Source organism: Trachurus japonicus, chromosome 3 (genome assembly GCF_045865225.1).
Source record: "Trachurus japonicus isolate A0001 chromosome 3, Traja_1.0".
Lineage (NCBI taxonomy): Eukaryota > Metazoa > Chordata > Actinopteri > Carangiformes > Carangidae > Trachurus > Trachurus japonicus.
Window position 1 is genome coordinate 11,995,315 of NC_140909.1, and position 14,043 is coordinate 12,009,357.

The window sequence follows — 14,043 nt, forward strand, 5'->3', positions numbered from 1 at the left end:
ATCCACCAGCACCGCCCATCCAGCCCTGAACCAGCCCTGAACCAGGTCCAGGACCAGCTCCCACCGCTCAGACCGGTCCTCCCCCCGTGATCCGCCCAGGACTCCTGCAGGCCTCGGCTCGGCTCAGCTCGGCCCGGTTCACCGCAGCAGGATCCTGGGCAGGCGCTGTAGGTTTGGACCTGACACTCACCCAGGATTTCATAAGAGAAAACAATTAACTTCAATAAACATTAAGATTAAATTAGAAAATAAATAAATCTTTTGTTTTGTGTTTGTTAGAAGTTTGGCCAAAATCCTAAAAAAAGAAAGATGGAAAACTTAACAAACTGAAACGAGATAATGCATTTTGAGATATGAGCCAGTGTTTTTGCATTTAAAAAAAAAAATGTAATAAGAAAGCAAGAGGGAAAAGTACATGAGCAGACCCAAGTGATAGTATAATCATAATCTTGTGCAAATTATTATAAGAAAAAAAACGCCAAAAGCATCATGTTAAAAACGTTTCAGAAAAATCTTGGGACTTTAAATCAACAAGTCCTACACGCTGTAAGTTCATAAGGGATAATAACTGCTTGAAGAAACTAATGTTTTCTTGAATAATTTAACGCCCTGGGAGAATTAAATACATGTGTTGCTTCGCCTCCAACCCTCTATATAAGATTAATCATTTGCACTCTGCATAAATGCGATTTGCAGCTGCATGTCTTTAAAAAGCGAGAGCGTCATCTAGTGGATAGGCAGCTGACCTGAGAGCGGGGAGTTAATGAGCATCTGTGCTGGTGGTACCTACTGGTGCATGCATGTATGAGCATGTCACACAGATAGTGCAGTGAACGCATCACCACAGATGAGCATCCTCTGTGATGCACAGGTGTGGTGGGGGTCCAGGTCTGCAGTGTGATGAGAACAGGAGGGGAGTTGTGCTGAGGCATGTTGGAAAGACTGAGACTCTGGAGACGTAGTCTGAGTCCTGTGGTGGGCCAAGCATGTGTTAAATGAATATATTAAGAGTCCTAAGTGAAAAAAAAAAAAAAAAACACAGAGCAATGATGAATAATAAATAAACAGGTAGCAGCAGGAATAGGACTTCTCATTTCAATGATACTGTGGGTTCACTGATACGTATGTATAGTACTGTGTATAGATATTCTCACACATACTGTACATACATGTAAAATGTCTCATAGAAGTAAAAATCTTTAGGAAAAAAAATTATAAAGTACGTAATAGCCCATGTCGAGGAAATACAATGAATTGGTTGATTAAGTTTTGTCCTTTTTTAAATTCAGTTATATGAAAACTAAATTATTTTGGTACAAAATAGGTCTTAACCCATCATTTTTTGAGTTATTTGGTTTGTTAATGAATGGTTTGAGATTATATAAATAGGCTATAGATAGATAGATAGATAGATAGATAGATAGATAGATAGATAGATAGATAGATAGATAGATAGATAGATAGATAGATAGATAGATAGATAGATAGATAGATAGATAATGTGATATCCCTCGACTGTATATACATTATGGAATAAAACTCAGAATAAATCACCCGATTAATAAACATAATAACCGTATATGAATGTATGGTATTAATATATTAGTTAACAAAATAAATTATAGTAATTCTTTGTTGATTGTTTTCTCTCCAATTTTACAGTGTGCAGAGTTTTCAGTTTCCAGATGTTGCAGTTCCTGGAGTAACAGCACTGTGGCGTTCACTCTGACGTACACTCTGTAGGTTTCCTTGTGTAGCTCTCTTACCACTGTGGCATAAACTACATTAAACTGAAGGCCTCAGCTGCCCCTTCGCCTTTGTAGTCGCCCACTGTTTATATTTGTGTCCGCAGAGAGACGGCGCAGCACCACAGCCTTTAATCTGAGCTCTGTGCCACTGCGTTGGGTTACAGCAGCACACAATGGGAGCTCTGTTCTCTGCTGAGGTGCCACAGCTGGGACCTCTGGGCATGCTCAGTCCACAGCTTTGGCCTTATCCTGATTATACTGCAAGAAAAGGCTGCAGGAAACCGAAGTGACAGGGAGCAGAGATGTCACAGATGCTCATATTTGGCTCACTTGATTTAATCTGCTCCATTGCTGTGATGGTTGATGTCAGAGCGGTGAATCAGGCAGGAGCCACCGCTGAAATTGTGAGCTGTTGATAGCACATTAGTGGATGCAAATAACTTTAGATAATGAACTGGTGTGCAGAAAACAACTTGTCAAAGTAAAGGACTTATAGTAATGGAGATTTAGAGTCACAGCAGCCTCCTATACGACTGGTCATAAAAGACCAAAGTAAATCAACAAACTTGTAGGTGCAACACTGCAGTGGGACTGAGAAGAAGCTCAGCAAAAGATTGAATCATCCTGAGATCATGTTGTTTTCATTTTCTTTATTTCCACACAGACATATTTCACCGTCCTGTTTCTGTTGCTTTACTGATAACAGTGACTCCAAAAGTGATTGTGAGTCGTCGCAGTATGAAACTCCAGCTCTGTATCACCAGAGGAAACGTTGATTCATCTGAATGAGCAACTGCCACTGATCTGAACTTGAGTGTAACTCTGGAAGATCCCCGATTTGTTTTGTCTGAGGCCGAACACATGAGGTCATTTTGTACAGAACAAACTCTGAGCTCGATGATCAGTAAACATGCCGTATGAGCATGTACGTACTGTTTTAAAGCAAAACTATGCAAATATTTTAGCTTTAAATAATAGTTTCGAAATCATTTTTATGTTTCATTCACTTGTAACAGGGAGAATGGCTCCTGGTTTTAACACAGCGTCCCCTGCTGGCCTGGTATGTAACATCGTCGTTGTGCATGATGGAAAAATTAGCATTTAACATTCTTGAGGTTCTTGAAGGTTATCCTAGTTTTGTGTCCACTTGTATATGTTTTAACAGATCTCTAAGGCTTATTTTCTAGGCCACTGAATATAACGTAGCAACCTAACAGGAGCCCAGATCATTGGAGGAAAGCTGCTGTTAACAGTGGTGCCAGGGAGCTGATCCTGGCTGGCTGGGCTGCTCTGCCAGGGGTGGCTGCTGGGGTAGTGGGGTAGACGTCTGGATGAAGGCAATGAGAAGCTAGGCAAGTTTCCCCACCACAACAACAAGTCTTAAGGAATACTGCTGGATTATATATTTCCTGGTACTGAAGACTCTGACCCTTTAAAAGAGACATATTATGCCCCTTTTCCACAAATTAAAATAGATGCTTCGTTCAAAATACCCCAAGGATCAAACATCACAGCTCTTTTATTCTGGTCAAACAGCCGTGTTCAGAACGGCTGGTTTCAGTGCCTGTCCCTTTAAATGTAAATGAGCCACTGCTTGCCCCGCCCCGCCCCCTCTACCAGTACCGATACTCACAGGTAGGGGGTAGGGGTGGTATTGTTCAAATTCGAAAACTAATGACATCATTGTCGGACAACTGAGGGAACAGCTCATAAAACCACATGGATTTCAACCTTGTGAGCCTGAAAATTACAGCTATTTCCATAATATGTTCCCTTTAAATGGAGAGGTGGTCCAGTAAGGAGACCAGTAAAGATCTAACACTAAGCACGGCACGCTGTCATGAGAACTCATCACTTTACGGCAACAGTTCAGACCCCTCACACCTCTGGCCTATAGCTAAGAAACTATCTAACTCACTATTCTCTGCATGTTCGTCATGGCGGAAGAAACCAAAAAAAAAAAAAAATGATGTCAGAGCAAAAGAATAAGAGAAAGTGGGGTTAATCTTAGACTGGATTTTATCTCAGGAAGTAAGACCAATGCTTTACTAGTTACATCAGCTTCAGCTTGACAAAAAAAATGCACATTTATCTCTGTCTATGAGTAAAGCTCGGTTCACGATTTGTATTTGTAACAGTGCTGTAAAAGAGGTAGTGCTATAGCAGCAGCAGATATACTATATACAACAGAGTGTCTCTATAGCACATGGGAGTGCTCATTTATTAATTTATAATTCCATTATTTTTAATGACTGTTGATTTTTCAGTTTTTACAGTGTATTGTATATTATCTACTGATATTTTTTGTGTCATGTGCACGCTCCAATTGGCTATAAAAACAAAACAAAACAAAACAATAAAGACTTGAATTTTGAAACTGCAAAAAAACCAAAGCAGAGAGAGTAGGAGATGAAGCATGTTTGGAGCAGCATCGTTCATCCTGGGAGTATGAGGGAGGAGGAAGACGATCTCACTGTGTGGAGCAGAAGGAGCAGAAGGCTTCAAGGATGCAAGCCAAGGACTTTTTGTCATTTGGCCCAGCAGCCATGACAGGAAGTCAGGCTTCAGACTTGGTGGTCCCACTCCTACAGAAAACATGCAGCAGCAGCTCCACCACCACCACCACCACCATCAGCCCAATTCACTCACATCTCTTCTGTTCCTCCCTGCAGGGAATAGTGAGAGATGACAGTCATGATTTACGCTGCTTCACTGAGCCCACCACAGACAGAACAGCAGTCAGCAGTTTTCCTCTGAGTGTCACCTCTGTCAGAAAATTGAATTGGGATCAGACCTCTCAGGAAGTGATGAGTACTCTCATGCTCGCATCTGCAAGAGGATAATTTTGTGCAGATGTACACGGTCGGAGATTTACAGCACAAGCGTCGGTCGTCCGGGTTTAGAGCAGCATTTCACAACACTTTTGGGATTCATTAGCAAATACCGCTACCACCAGAAACATTTATTAGAAAATACAATTACGTGTCTACTTTTCATAATGCCTGCATCGGTTATTATTTCATTCCAGCACTCTTGTTTTCAGTTCATCCATTTTTTTATAAGCATTTTGTCTTTTTTGCTCATGCATTTTACAATCAACTTCTATTTTCCATCAGAATAATTAGTTAATACATATTCAAACATTAAAAAATGTGTTCCCAAATATGAATTTTATGTATCCTGTTGATAAATATTCATGCTTTTTTGCTGGAATGGCTTTTCATACAAAACTTCTCTCTCCTTTTCTTCATCCTGCAAGAATCTACGTAAATGTAAAAAATAAAGTAGAGGCATGGCACATGTACAGTACGCTGCTATCACACTTTATTAAAAATAGAAACATATATTCATAGTACTTTTCATACAGACTACAATGGTCCACTGGCATTATTTTCAAAAATGAGTTACATACTATAAAACACTCATTTGGCCTAAATCCACTGTAGAAACGTCTTAAAAAACAAATGAACAAACAAATTAAGAAAAAAACAAAAAACAATAAGGAAGTCTAAATGAACCCCCATGTTTCTGAGCTCTCTCTACGTCCCTGTGCCTTTTCATAAAATAAAACTTTATGGAGAGGAGAGAATGTAAATATGGAGAAGAAACAGAAACAAACATGTTTGCTCAGAGTGACACAAATAAATGCACATACAACTGAGTTTAAAAAAAGATGGCACATTTATTGCAACATAAATGTTATATACATTGTTGTTTTCTGTTGAAAAAGACAGAAAATTCAAATTCTCGTTGCTGCGTGTTTTTTTTCTTTGTTTGTTTGTTTGTTTTTTTCCTTTTCGTGTGCATCGACAATACCTTTTTCATTTGACACAAGAACAAATCTTTAATCAATCAACAATGGACTCTGGAGAGTAGGATGGAGGTCGCACTTTTAGGGATTTGGAGCTCGTACGAAGCCTTTTTAAGAACTAGACTACGAGCAACAATTTGTCTATGTTCTTGAGATGCCATTTGTACATTTTTTTTGTAATAATGGACAGGTTATGGTAAATAACCGTACATTTTACTATCTAATATAGTAAAATAAAGTAAGAAACTTTTTACTCAAAACTTTTGCTTTCAAAAATCTAGAAAGAGTAATATTTAGAATTCAAGAAATATTCTTACAGTATTATTGTATAAAAGACTAACTACAGTGAAAAATAAGCCAAATGTTTTTTGTTTTTTTTTTAACTTTGATTTTCTTTTTTTCATATATTATACAAGGGAAAGCATCTGGGAGTACAGCAAGTCTAACTTGGCAAACAGAGGAGCAAAGAAATATAGGAAGGACAGGAAATTTAAAAATGAAACTTAGAGAGCAGGAAGTGACGTACATTATACCCTTAATCAAAGTCTGCCAACATGAATACAAGCTCATGAATACTGAAATGAAGAACAAGGCCACATTCAGTCAGAGAATACACAGAAACCGTTTGGGTTTGTTTTCTTTCTCATTAAAACAAAGCTGTTGAATCATAATTTTTTTATGTAAACTCTTGTCGTGGCATCCTTTATTCTAATTTAAGTCCCTTTTTGTACAGAATACTCATTCTGAATGTGGCAGCCTTGTTTAAGGTGTAGATGATGATAGAAGACAATATACAAAGAAATAAATGGAATATAAAGCAAGTCTTAAGACTGAAGACTTAATAAAAAGGAGAAAACATAAAGCATGCACACTGATAGGGAAAAACAAAATAAAACCATGAGCATATGTCTTGAAACATTAAAAAAAAATCCTGTTAACTGCTTTTGTTCATTATTGTGCTACGATATCCATGAAATATCTAGTCTGGCTTACTGTATTGAGTATATCACGGCTTGCATGAAAACATCGTTGAAAAAATAACTTAGAGGTTCTCTCTGCTGACTGAAACTGGACATTGTAATGCTGGAAGCCTAAAGAAAGGACTTGTTACAACACAAATAAGCATAACTAAGTTTTACTTAGAGTAACTGTTTTTTTGAAATTGAAGGTCTTGATATATTAACAGAAAGAAAATTGAAAAAGTGGTAACTTCATCAGGCCAAGAGAAAGTGTGGTCGTCGTTTTTTTTTTTTTTTTTTTCCTTTTTCCTTTTTCATTTCAAACTACTTCTTCTTTAAGCAATCTCCGATTAGCTGGTGGCAGTAAAATGACAAAATAAAAATCACAAGCCACTTCTGTGCTGACGTCAGGAGCATGTAACTGTCAAGAGGCTAAAAAAAAAAAAAAAGTCACTGCTTACATTTAACACTATATGGCAAAGGAACCGAGGGGCAGTAAAGTCCACTTTTCCTTTAGTTAAGACACTAAAAATATGTAGGGAATGCTAAGGTTTGCTCTCTGTGTTTTCACTGCTCAACTACCGAGGAAATAAAGAACACAACTAAATGTGAGCTTTCAGTAAAGCTACAGTTTGTCACTCGTCTGTCACCTATGTAGACAATATTGTTGATGCTAACGTACTTGGGCCTTTTATTCCACTGGTCAGTAGCACGGAAACGAATCTAAACTACGCAGAAACAAACATAGGTAGTTTTGGTAACAGGTGTGGCCAGTGGCAGAATGAATAAAATATAAATATAAATAATATATCTTCTTTAAAAAAAAAAAATTGGGGTGCTTTAGTCTTTCAGATCTAACACCTAATGATTATTTTCAGTTGGGGTTATAAATATTACTCTAAACTGGCCAATAAATTAATCTCAATCTTTTCAGTGCCCAAATATTTCCCCTCGTCTTGGTCTCGCCAAAGATCTCGCAGGGTGGAGTGCTCAGTTTTAATGGTGACACTAGCAAACTATAGATCCACTGAAAAGCCGCATACTTTTCTTTGAATTTACTTAACTTTCCCTTTAGACATACACTTTATAGCTCAATAAAATAATAAATAGAAAAAAAAAGAAACAGACAAACAAAAACAATTGCTGTTACAATGCATTCGTCAATTCAGTTTAGGCACAAGGCAATTTCCACATGTGGTTCGAGGAGATTGCGAAGTCTCTGATTGTTCAGAAGCAACACACTTCTTGCAGACAGTGATATGTGCTGAAGATTTTCTTTTTTTCTTTGTGGGGAGAAATTTGCAGATGGAAACTGGTCACAGGGAGCTGGATGCTCGGCTCCTCCTCAGTCTTAGGATTGGATTGTGTTAGTCTCGTGATTTTGCTTCGAGTGGTCTGTCTCCTCCAATTGGTGTCACAATCTGTGAGTCCTGTCTGTCACTGGGAAGCAAGGTCACCGACTCAAAACGGGACAGAAATGATCTGGATCACGTTGATCTGGAGAGGGAAAGAGAGGGAGACACATCAGAGGTGATCGATATTGTTGAAAATCAAAAAATAGACAAACTAAATAAATAAAAATAAATCTGTACTTTCAGTTCAAGACTTGATTCGTTAAGTCAGTAACTTGTCAACAATGATATTATTCTGCTTTTTGAATGTAAACGTAATCTGTGATGGTGAAGATGAAGTTCTGCCACAATTATAGCAACATTATGTGGTGATAATCTCCAAGAACAAGCTGTAACAACCAGTCTGACAAATTAAATCCTCTTATTTTTGTTACTGTTGTGCTTTTCAGTAAAAGAAAGACTTAAAGGGAGTTTCGGAAAGCTAAGTTCACACTACATTTCCCATGAGCCTCCGCGCACACGGTGAAATTCTTGGACCGGTGCAAGACGGACGAAAGCGAAAACATTTGCCAAGAATGTTTTCATTAATCAAGAACGAAAGTCGGAGGTTCGAAGATGATCAGATACCGTCGTAGTTCCGACCATAAACGATGCCAACTAGCGATCTGGCGGCGTTATTCCCATGACCCGCTGGGCGAGTCGACCACTAAATAATAATATCAAAATAACTATAAAGACAAAACGATATATTTATTGAAAATGGACCCATTAACAAGTGTGGGTAACGTAGATTCATCCACATTAATATGAGACTCTTTTATAACCAAAAGCAAACTCCTCGGGGTCTCTTTAACTTGTAAACAACAATCCATTATTTGAAAGAAATGCAAAAAAATTCCATCAGGTTTTGAGAAAAGACAAAAGTAGATACCAACTTTTCCTGCCTCTGATCCTCAGATGATGAGTTAACTAATTATTTGAGACCTCAGATTAATCAATATTGAGAGCAGGGCTTAGGAAAGTTAAGATAAGAGGTGAGAGTACTGTACCTGTCTGCTACTCAGAGGTGGCCCATGGGGTTGGATGTGTCAGTCAGGCCTGGATGAACCCCCGTGTGGCCTTGCTGGGCGTCGCCGGAGCCCCCAGACACTTTCTCCTCCTCCCGTCTCTTAAGGCAGGCGGCTTTGGGGTTCAGATTCCTCTCTGTGCAGCCAGACAGACATCAAATCAAAACTCTGTCACTTCTCTTTGGAAACAAATAGTGCTAGCTTTGACTGCAGAGTGGATGTGACATTAAGTAAACTATCTCATGCAGGAGTATTACTGTCTGTGAATACGTTGGCCATTTCTGAGGGATCAGTATTGACTCGATGTGACGTAACGCTGACATTTCAGCTGCAGCATCAACGCGGGGACAAAGCTTTCATTAGCTGGACACTGACCTCTGACTTGCTGCTCCAAGCTCAGTATGACAGCCACAGCCTGGTGGAGGATGAGCAGTTTAGTCTGGGGCTTCTCGCTCTTCAGGTGCAGCTGGCACATGCGGCCCAGCTCCTTGAAGGCCTCGTTGATGTCTCGCACCCTCAGGCGCTCGCGGGCGTTGTTGGCCATCCTCCTCTCGCGCTCTCGTTCAGCCTTCTGCTCCGGATTCAGATCCTCATCCTCGGTGATACTGAATGTGCGTGAACAGATCGAACATTAGTTGAAACCTCGGAGCACGGGAGTCTTTACTACACTCTTTGACTGAAAGTAAAATAAGTTTATGAAAAATAATAATTATCGTTACGCAACTAATTTTATTCCTTCGGCCATAAGGCTGTTAAATGCACAAAATGCATGACACGTAATCCACTGATCTTGGTTCTGGCATCTTGCTTTTTTACTCTGTGTGACCGGTTGGAGCTGATGCTGATTGTACAGTAGATTGCAGTATTTACTGTTGTTGTCTTTATTATATCTTCTATTTATTATGGACTGGTCTGACTGGAGAAATTAATTGCCCTTTTGGGATTAATAAAGTATTCTGACTCTGACTCTAATTAAAAAAGAACAGTATTAGTAAAAAAAAATTGAACTTAATTTTCCTTTTTTCCCCCCAATTTTTTTCTCATGCATGAATAAACTCTAAATTGTTTCACTTTTCTTAAATATGTTGTGTGTTTGTGTAGCGCCATGTTTGCACCTTGTTCGTGTGCCGCTCCTGGGTGTCTTCATGTCTCTTCTGTCGCTCTCGTCATCAGACTTGTCGTCGTTGGTGAGGCTGTCGTTCATGTCGTCCTTGTCCTGTTTCTCAACCTTCAGCTCCAGGGCGGAAGGCATCTGGCCGGCCAGGCTCGAAGCAAGACCTGTTGAAAAATGACGAATGAAGCATAAAGATGAGACATAATAACAAATAAACCGATCCATGTGAAACCGTAGTCCAATACGACTGTGTCATGCACCAGACCTCTGAATGTTTCCAATTGGTGGTTGAGCTCTGCGGTGGATGTGGAGCCGGCGCTGGGCAGGCCTCCATGGCTGTTGTTCAGGCTGGCAGCGTCGTCGGCGTGGGCACCACCCTGCTGCAACACAGACAGGAAGGACATGTGAAGAAAAGGAAGCAGACGCACTCTGGAGACGGTGCATAAAACAATTCCTTTGGACGACAGAGAGGGGCACAAAGGCGAGATCCTGTGGCTCCAAACAGGAGAAATAACCTTGACAAGTGGCCATGAGGGAGCTGTGGTTCGTCCACACAGGTCAAGAATTTAAAAATAAAATGTTTTATTATGTAACATCCATAATAAATACATGTTAAATCCCAGTTAATAGCTTTTAAAAATTTGATGAAATTGTGATTGGATGTTTTTTACAGCCAGGTCTGACTATTCACATGAAACGTTAAGTGACTGGTGAGTAATTTAAATCTATAACTCCCAACACTGGGGGGTGCTTTAGTGATTTGTGTCACCGTTAGTGTGTTGTGCACAACCAAACAGACAAAACTAAAAGACATCAGTACAGTATGTTCAAAAAAATGACCTACTTTACGACACAATGTAAAAAACCTCTTTATTTGTCCTTGTTCATGTAATGTTATATTTCACTGCTCACTGATGTGACGTTCGGTCGTAGCTCTGTGGAACCACAACTGAGAGCACGGTCTGTTTCTCATGTCTAAAGTGAGACAAATCTGTCTGTGCTCGGTTTTATAAGATGTCAAGCCGAACCCACTCGACAGTTTTGTCCACATTCACAACATGAAAATGGTCAGCAGCTCCCACCACGTTGCACCACAGAGTCGCTCCTTCCTGAGGTTTACCACATGTTCTCATGCTATTTGATTTCCCTCCTGAGAAGAACCACGGAGAGGCGGGGACATCGTCACCGAGGGTGGAGGGTATGATGATGATCTCCCCCCCTTTTTTCTTGAGGAATGTGATCCTCAGTCACTGTTGGCCTCTGTTAACCCCCGCCACCCCGAGACCCTCCCCTTTCCTCAGCGCTACGCTAATCTTTGCTGTGCTCTCAACAGGTGTCCAAACAACTCTTTGTCTGGCGGAGGAGGAGGGAAGCCGGGGTTCTGGCAAGAAAAGAACGCTGCCATTTTCATGGCTGGGCCTGATTACCATACAGCTGAGGACCTCTATTTGGGTGGAGGCCGCGGGTTCAGACACACGTTTCCAACGATTCAGATTTCCTGGGTTGTTAAAAAGAAGTGATGAAAAGGGGAGGAAGGGGGTAGAGGCCGGAGTAAAAAGCCTGTGGCTGTGCCGTGCCGAGGCTTGGTGAGCCCTGGCCGAGGGGACCTCTTCCCACACAGGAAGTGCTGTGTTAGTGCAGACACAATATGTTCTATCTCCCAGTCGCAGTCGGTCAGAATCATGGCCACAACCGGGCTCTCTGTGTAACAAATACATCAAACTGAGCTCCTCTGACAACCACAGAAAAATTCTTGTTTGGGGACAAAACAAGCTACTCGGAGTCGGAGAGATCCAACAGCATCAAAGTGAAACCAACCACAGACAGAGAAAACACGCTGCCCAAAACAAACTAAAACCTTTAACTGCTTCTAAAATAAATTCATGTTGGCAATGGAGATCTGAGATCATGGAGCATAGAGGGACATAAAAATTTTTTTAAAAATCCTGATAAGAAGTGGGATCAAAATGCGGCTCGGCTTTGATGATCATGCCAACAAGACACCGGGAAATATTCCGGCTGAAGAATAAACACGACTATGTCAAAACAAAAATCAAAACATGAAACAAATCTGTCGTTTTCTGTTGCACTAAATTTCAATTGGGCATCACAAGAAAGTATCTTCATGTAATGTGTTTGTGTCAGAGGGTGACGTTAGTATGATAAATCAGTCAACTGATCGATTAGATAGATGAAGGAATGATCAACGGATATACTGAGTTCATTCATCATTTATCAGTTTAGAAGCAAAAATGTTTCACTTTCCAGCTCATCCTCTTCTACTCTTTTTGTTCTATGGACAAAACAAGAGACATCATCATAAGCCTGAGAACACTGTCTCATTTCTGAGAGCCTAAAGTCTGAATAATTAATTGCCAATAAACAAAATAGTTAATTGCAGCACAAATAAAATGTTTCTTGTATTGCTCACTAATATCCAATTAAAACCTAATAGAATTATTTTTGTAACATTTAGAAAAACAGTAGGATCACAGGTCTGTATGTGAAATTATCATCTAATTTAATCTTAACTACAGGTAAACATAATTTACATCAGTCTAACAGACTTGAGATGAGGGAATAAAAAAAAGCAAAATGCTGAATGTGCTCTTTTTTTTTGTATATAACCCTAATTATTTCCAAACACCTCCAGATTACAGTTGGACATATCTCCTGATTTTAATTTCCACTGCAGATGTCTTTAAATCTCTTGGCTCTTTAAAATGAAATACCTCGGATGGAGGATGGGCGAACACATCATGATTTATACGGAGACCTGCATTCCCCTGCGTCTCAAAGGGCTTTGACTTTAACTGTAAAAAGAGTGCAACACACAAACACTTTCTACAAAGCATACAACTTCACTCCATTACGCCTGTTTTTCTCATTTCTCTCTCACCCTTGTGTATACAGCCGCTCTCAAGAGGAGGGTGAGCCTTCGGCCAGCCATTACGCTTATGGAAAATATGTTAGGATAAATTCAACTGTTCATGTGTGGAAAATGTCTAGTTTTTACACATGGCAGCAGACCTGTTTCAAACAGGTGGGCGAGGCTTCGTCTGTGGGGAAGTTTGAAAAAATACCATACAAGTGTATAGGAATACACCAAAGAAGTGTGTTTTATTCCTCACTCTCTGCAACATTTTTTAGCTGGAATAGCCAGAGAGACAACATGGCAACATAGGCCAGAAAAATGTAACTGCTTTTCACTGTGCAAGTCGAGCATGTGCGAGAAAACTACATAAGAAACGCAAATTATATATGCAAGACATAATGAGTAAAGGCTCTATGCTCGCAGACATCCTTTACGAAAGACATGGCATCCTGGAGATGCTCATGTAACTGCTGATGAACTCTGTTTTTCAGGCAAAGTCAAATAAGAATAAGACAGGATTATTAAAAAAAAAGAAAAGAAAAAAGATCATTATCTGTAAATACTGGAAACACACTGGGGATAGAGATTGTTTTTGTAAAGCACACACAGAAAAGAAGGGTGGGATTTTGGAAGGAGGCGCAGAGCGTCTGACCATCCAGTCTGTAGGCATTAAAATGTTTTGTTACCAACCATTACCTCATAACTGGTCACTCATGTTTATTCACTTTCACACCTCTGGCTACAGAGCTTTGTGTTTTTTATTATGTCTGAGTTGGAATAAACGTCTTTGTTGCATTCTCCACTGACCAGCATCGTCCTTGAGTGATATAAACACTCTGCAGATCATTACACAGAAAACTTAACATCGAAATACTTTGTGTGAAGTTCTCATACCATCGCTGCTGTCCGACTCGGGACCAATGCAGATGCGGGGAAGTTGGCTCCGATGGCTGCTATTGGCCCGTTTTGCGCCTGTCCCAGCAGACTGTGGATGTCGCCAGGCAGACTGGCCGTGGAGCCCACTGCATGGTTCCTCAGAACAAGGATTGCATCATCCAATCTGTCCAGACGATCCTCCATTCGAGACTGGGAGGACCAGAGGGATTGAGGAGCGAAG

General features: G+C 40.1%; 1 protein-coding gene across 4 annotated transcripts in view; it reads right to left on the reverse strand.

The window, feature by feature from the left end:
• Positions 1 to 7,346: 7,346 nt before the first annotated feature.
• Positions 7,347 to 14,043, reverse strand: part of tcf12 (transcription factor 12) — an 82,621-nt gene continuing 75,924 nt past the window's right edge. Inside the window, exons 15-20 of one of the 4 annotated variants that reach the window (XM_085762161.1) lie at positions 13,821 to 14,012; positions 10,317 to 10,428; positions 10,053 to 10,215; positions 9,313 to 9,542; positions 8,920 to 9,073; positions 7,347 to 8,015 (exon numbers count right to left, since the gene is read on the reverse strand). In XM_085762161.1, coding sequence (XP_085618287.1) covers positions 8,931 to 9,073; positions 9,313 to 9,542; positions 10,053 to 10,215; positions 10,317 to 10,428; positions 13,821 to 14,012 — 840 coding nt within the window. In that variant the 3' untranslated portion in view covers positions 7,347 to 8,015; positions 8,920 to 8,930. Of the gene's footprint in view, positions 8,016 to 8,919; positions 9,074 to 9,312; positions 9,543 to 10,052; positions 10,216 to 10,316; positions 10,432 to 13,820; positions 14,013 to 14,043 lie in introns of all 4 variants that reach the window. The other 3 variants (XM_085762152.1, XM_085762145.1, XM_085762140.1) reach the window with 3 other exon arrangements.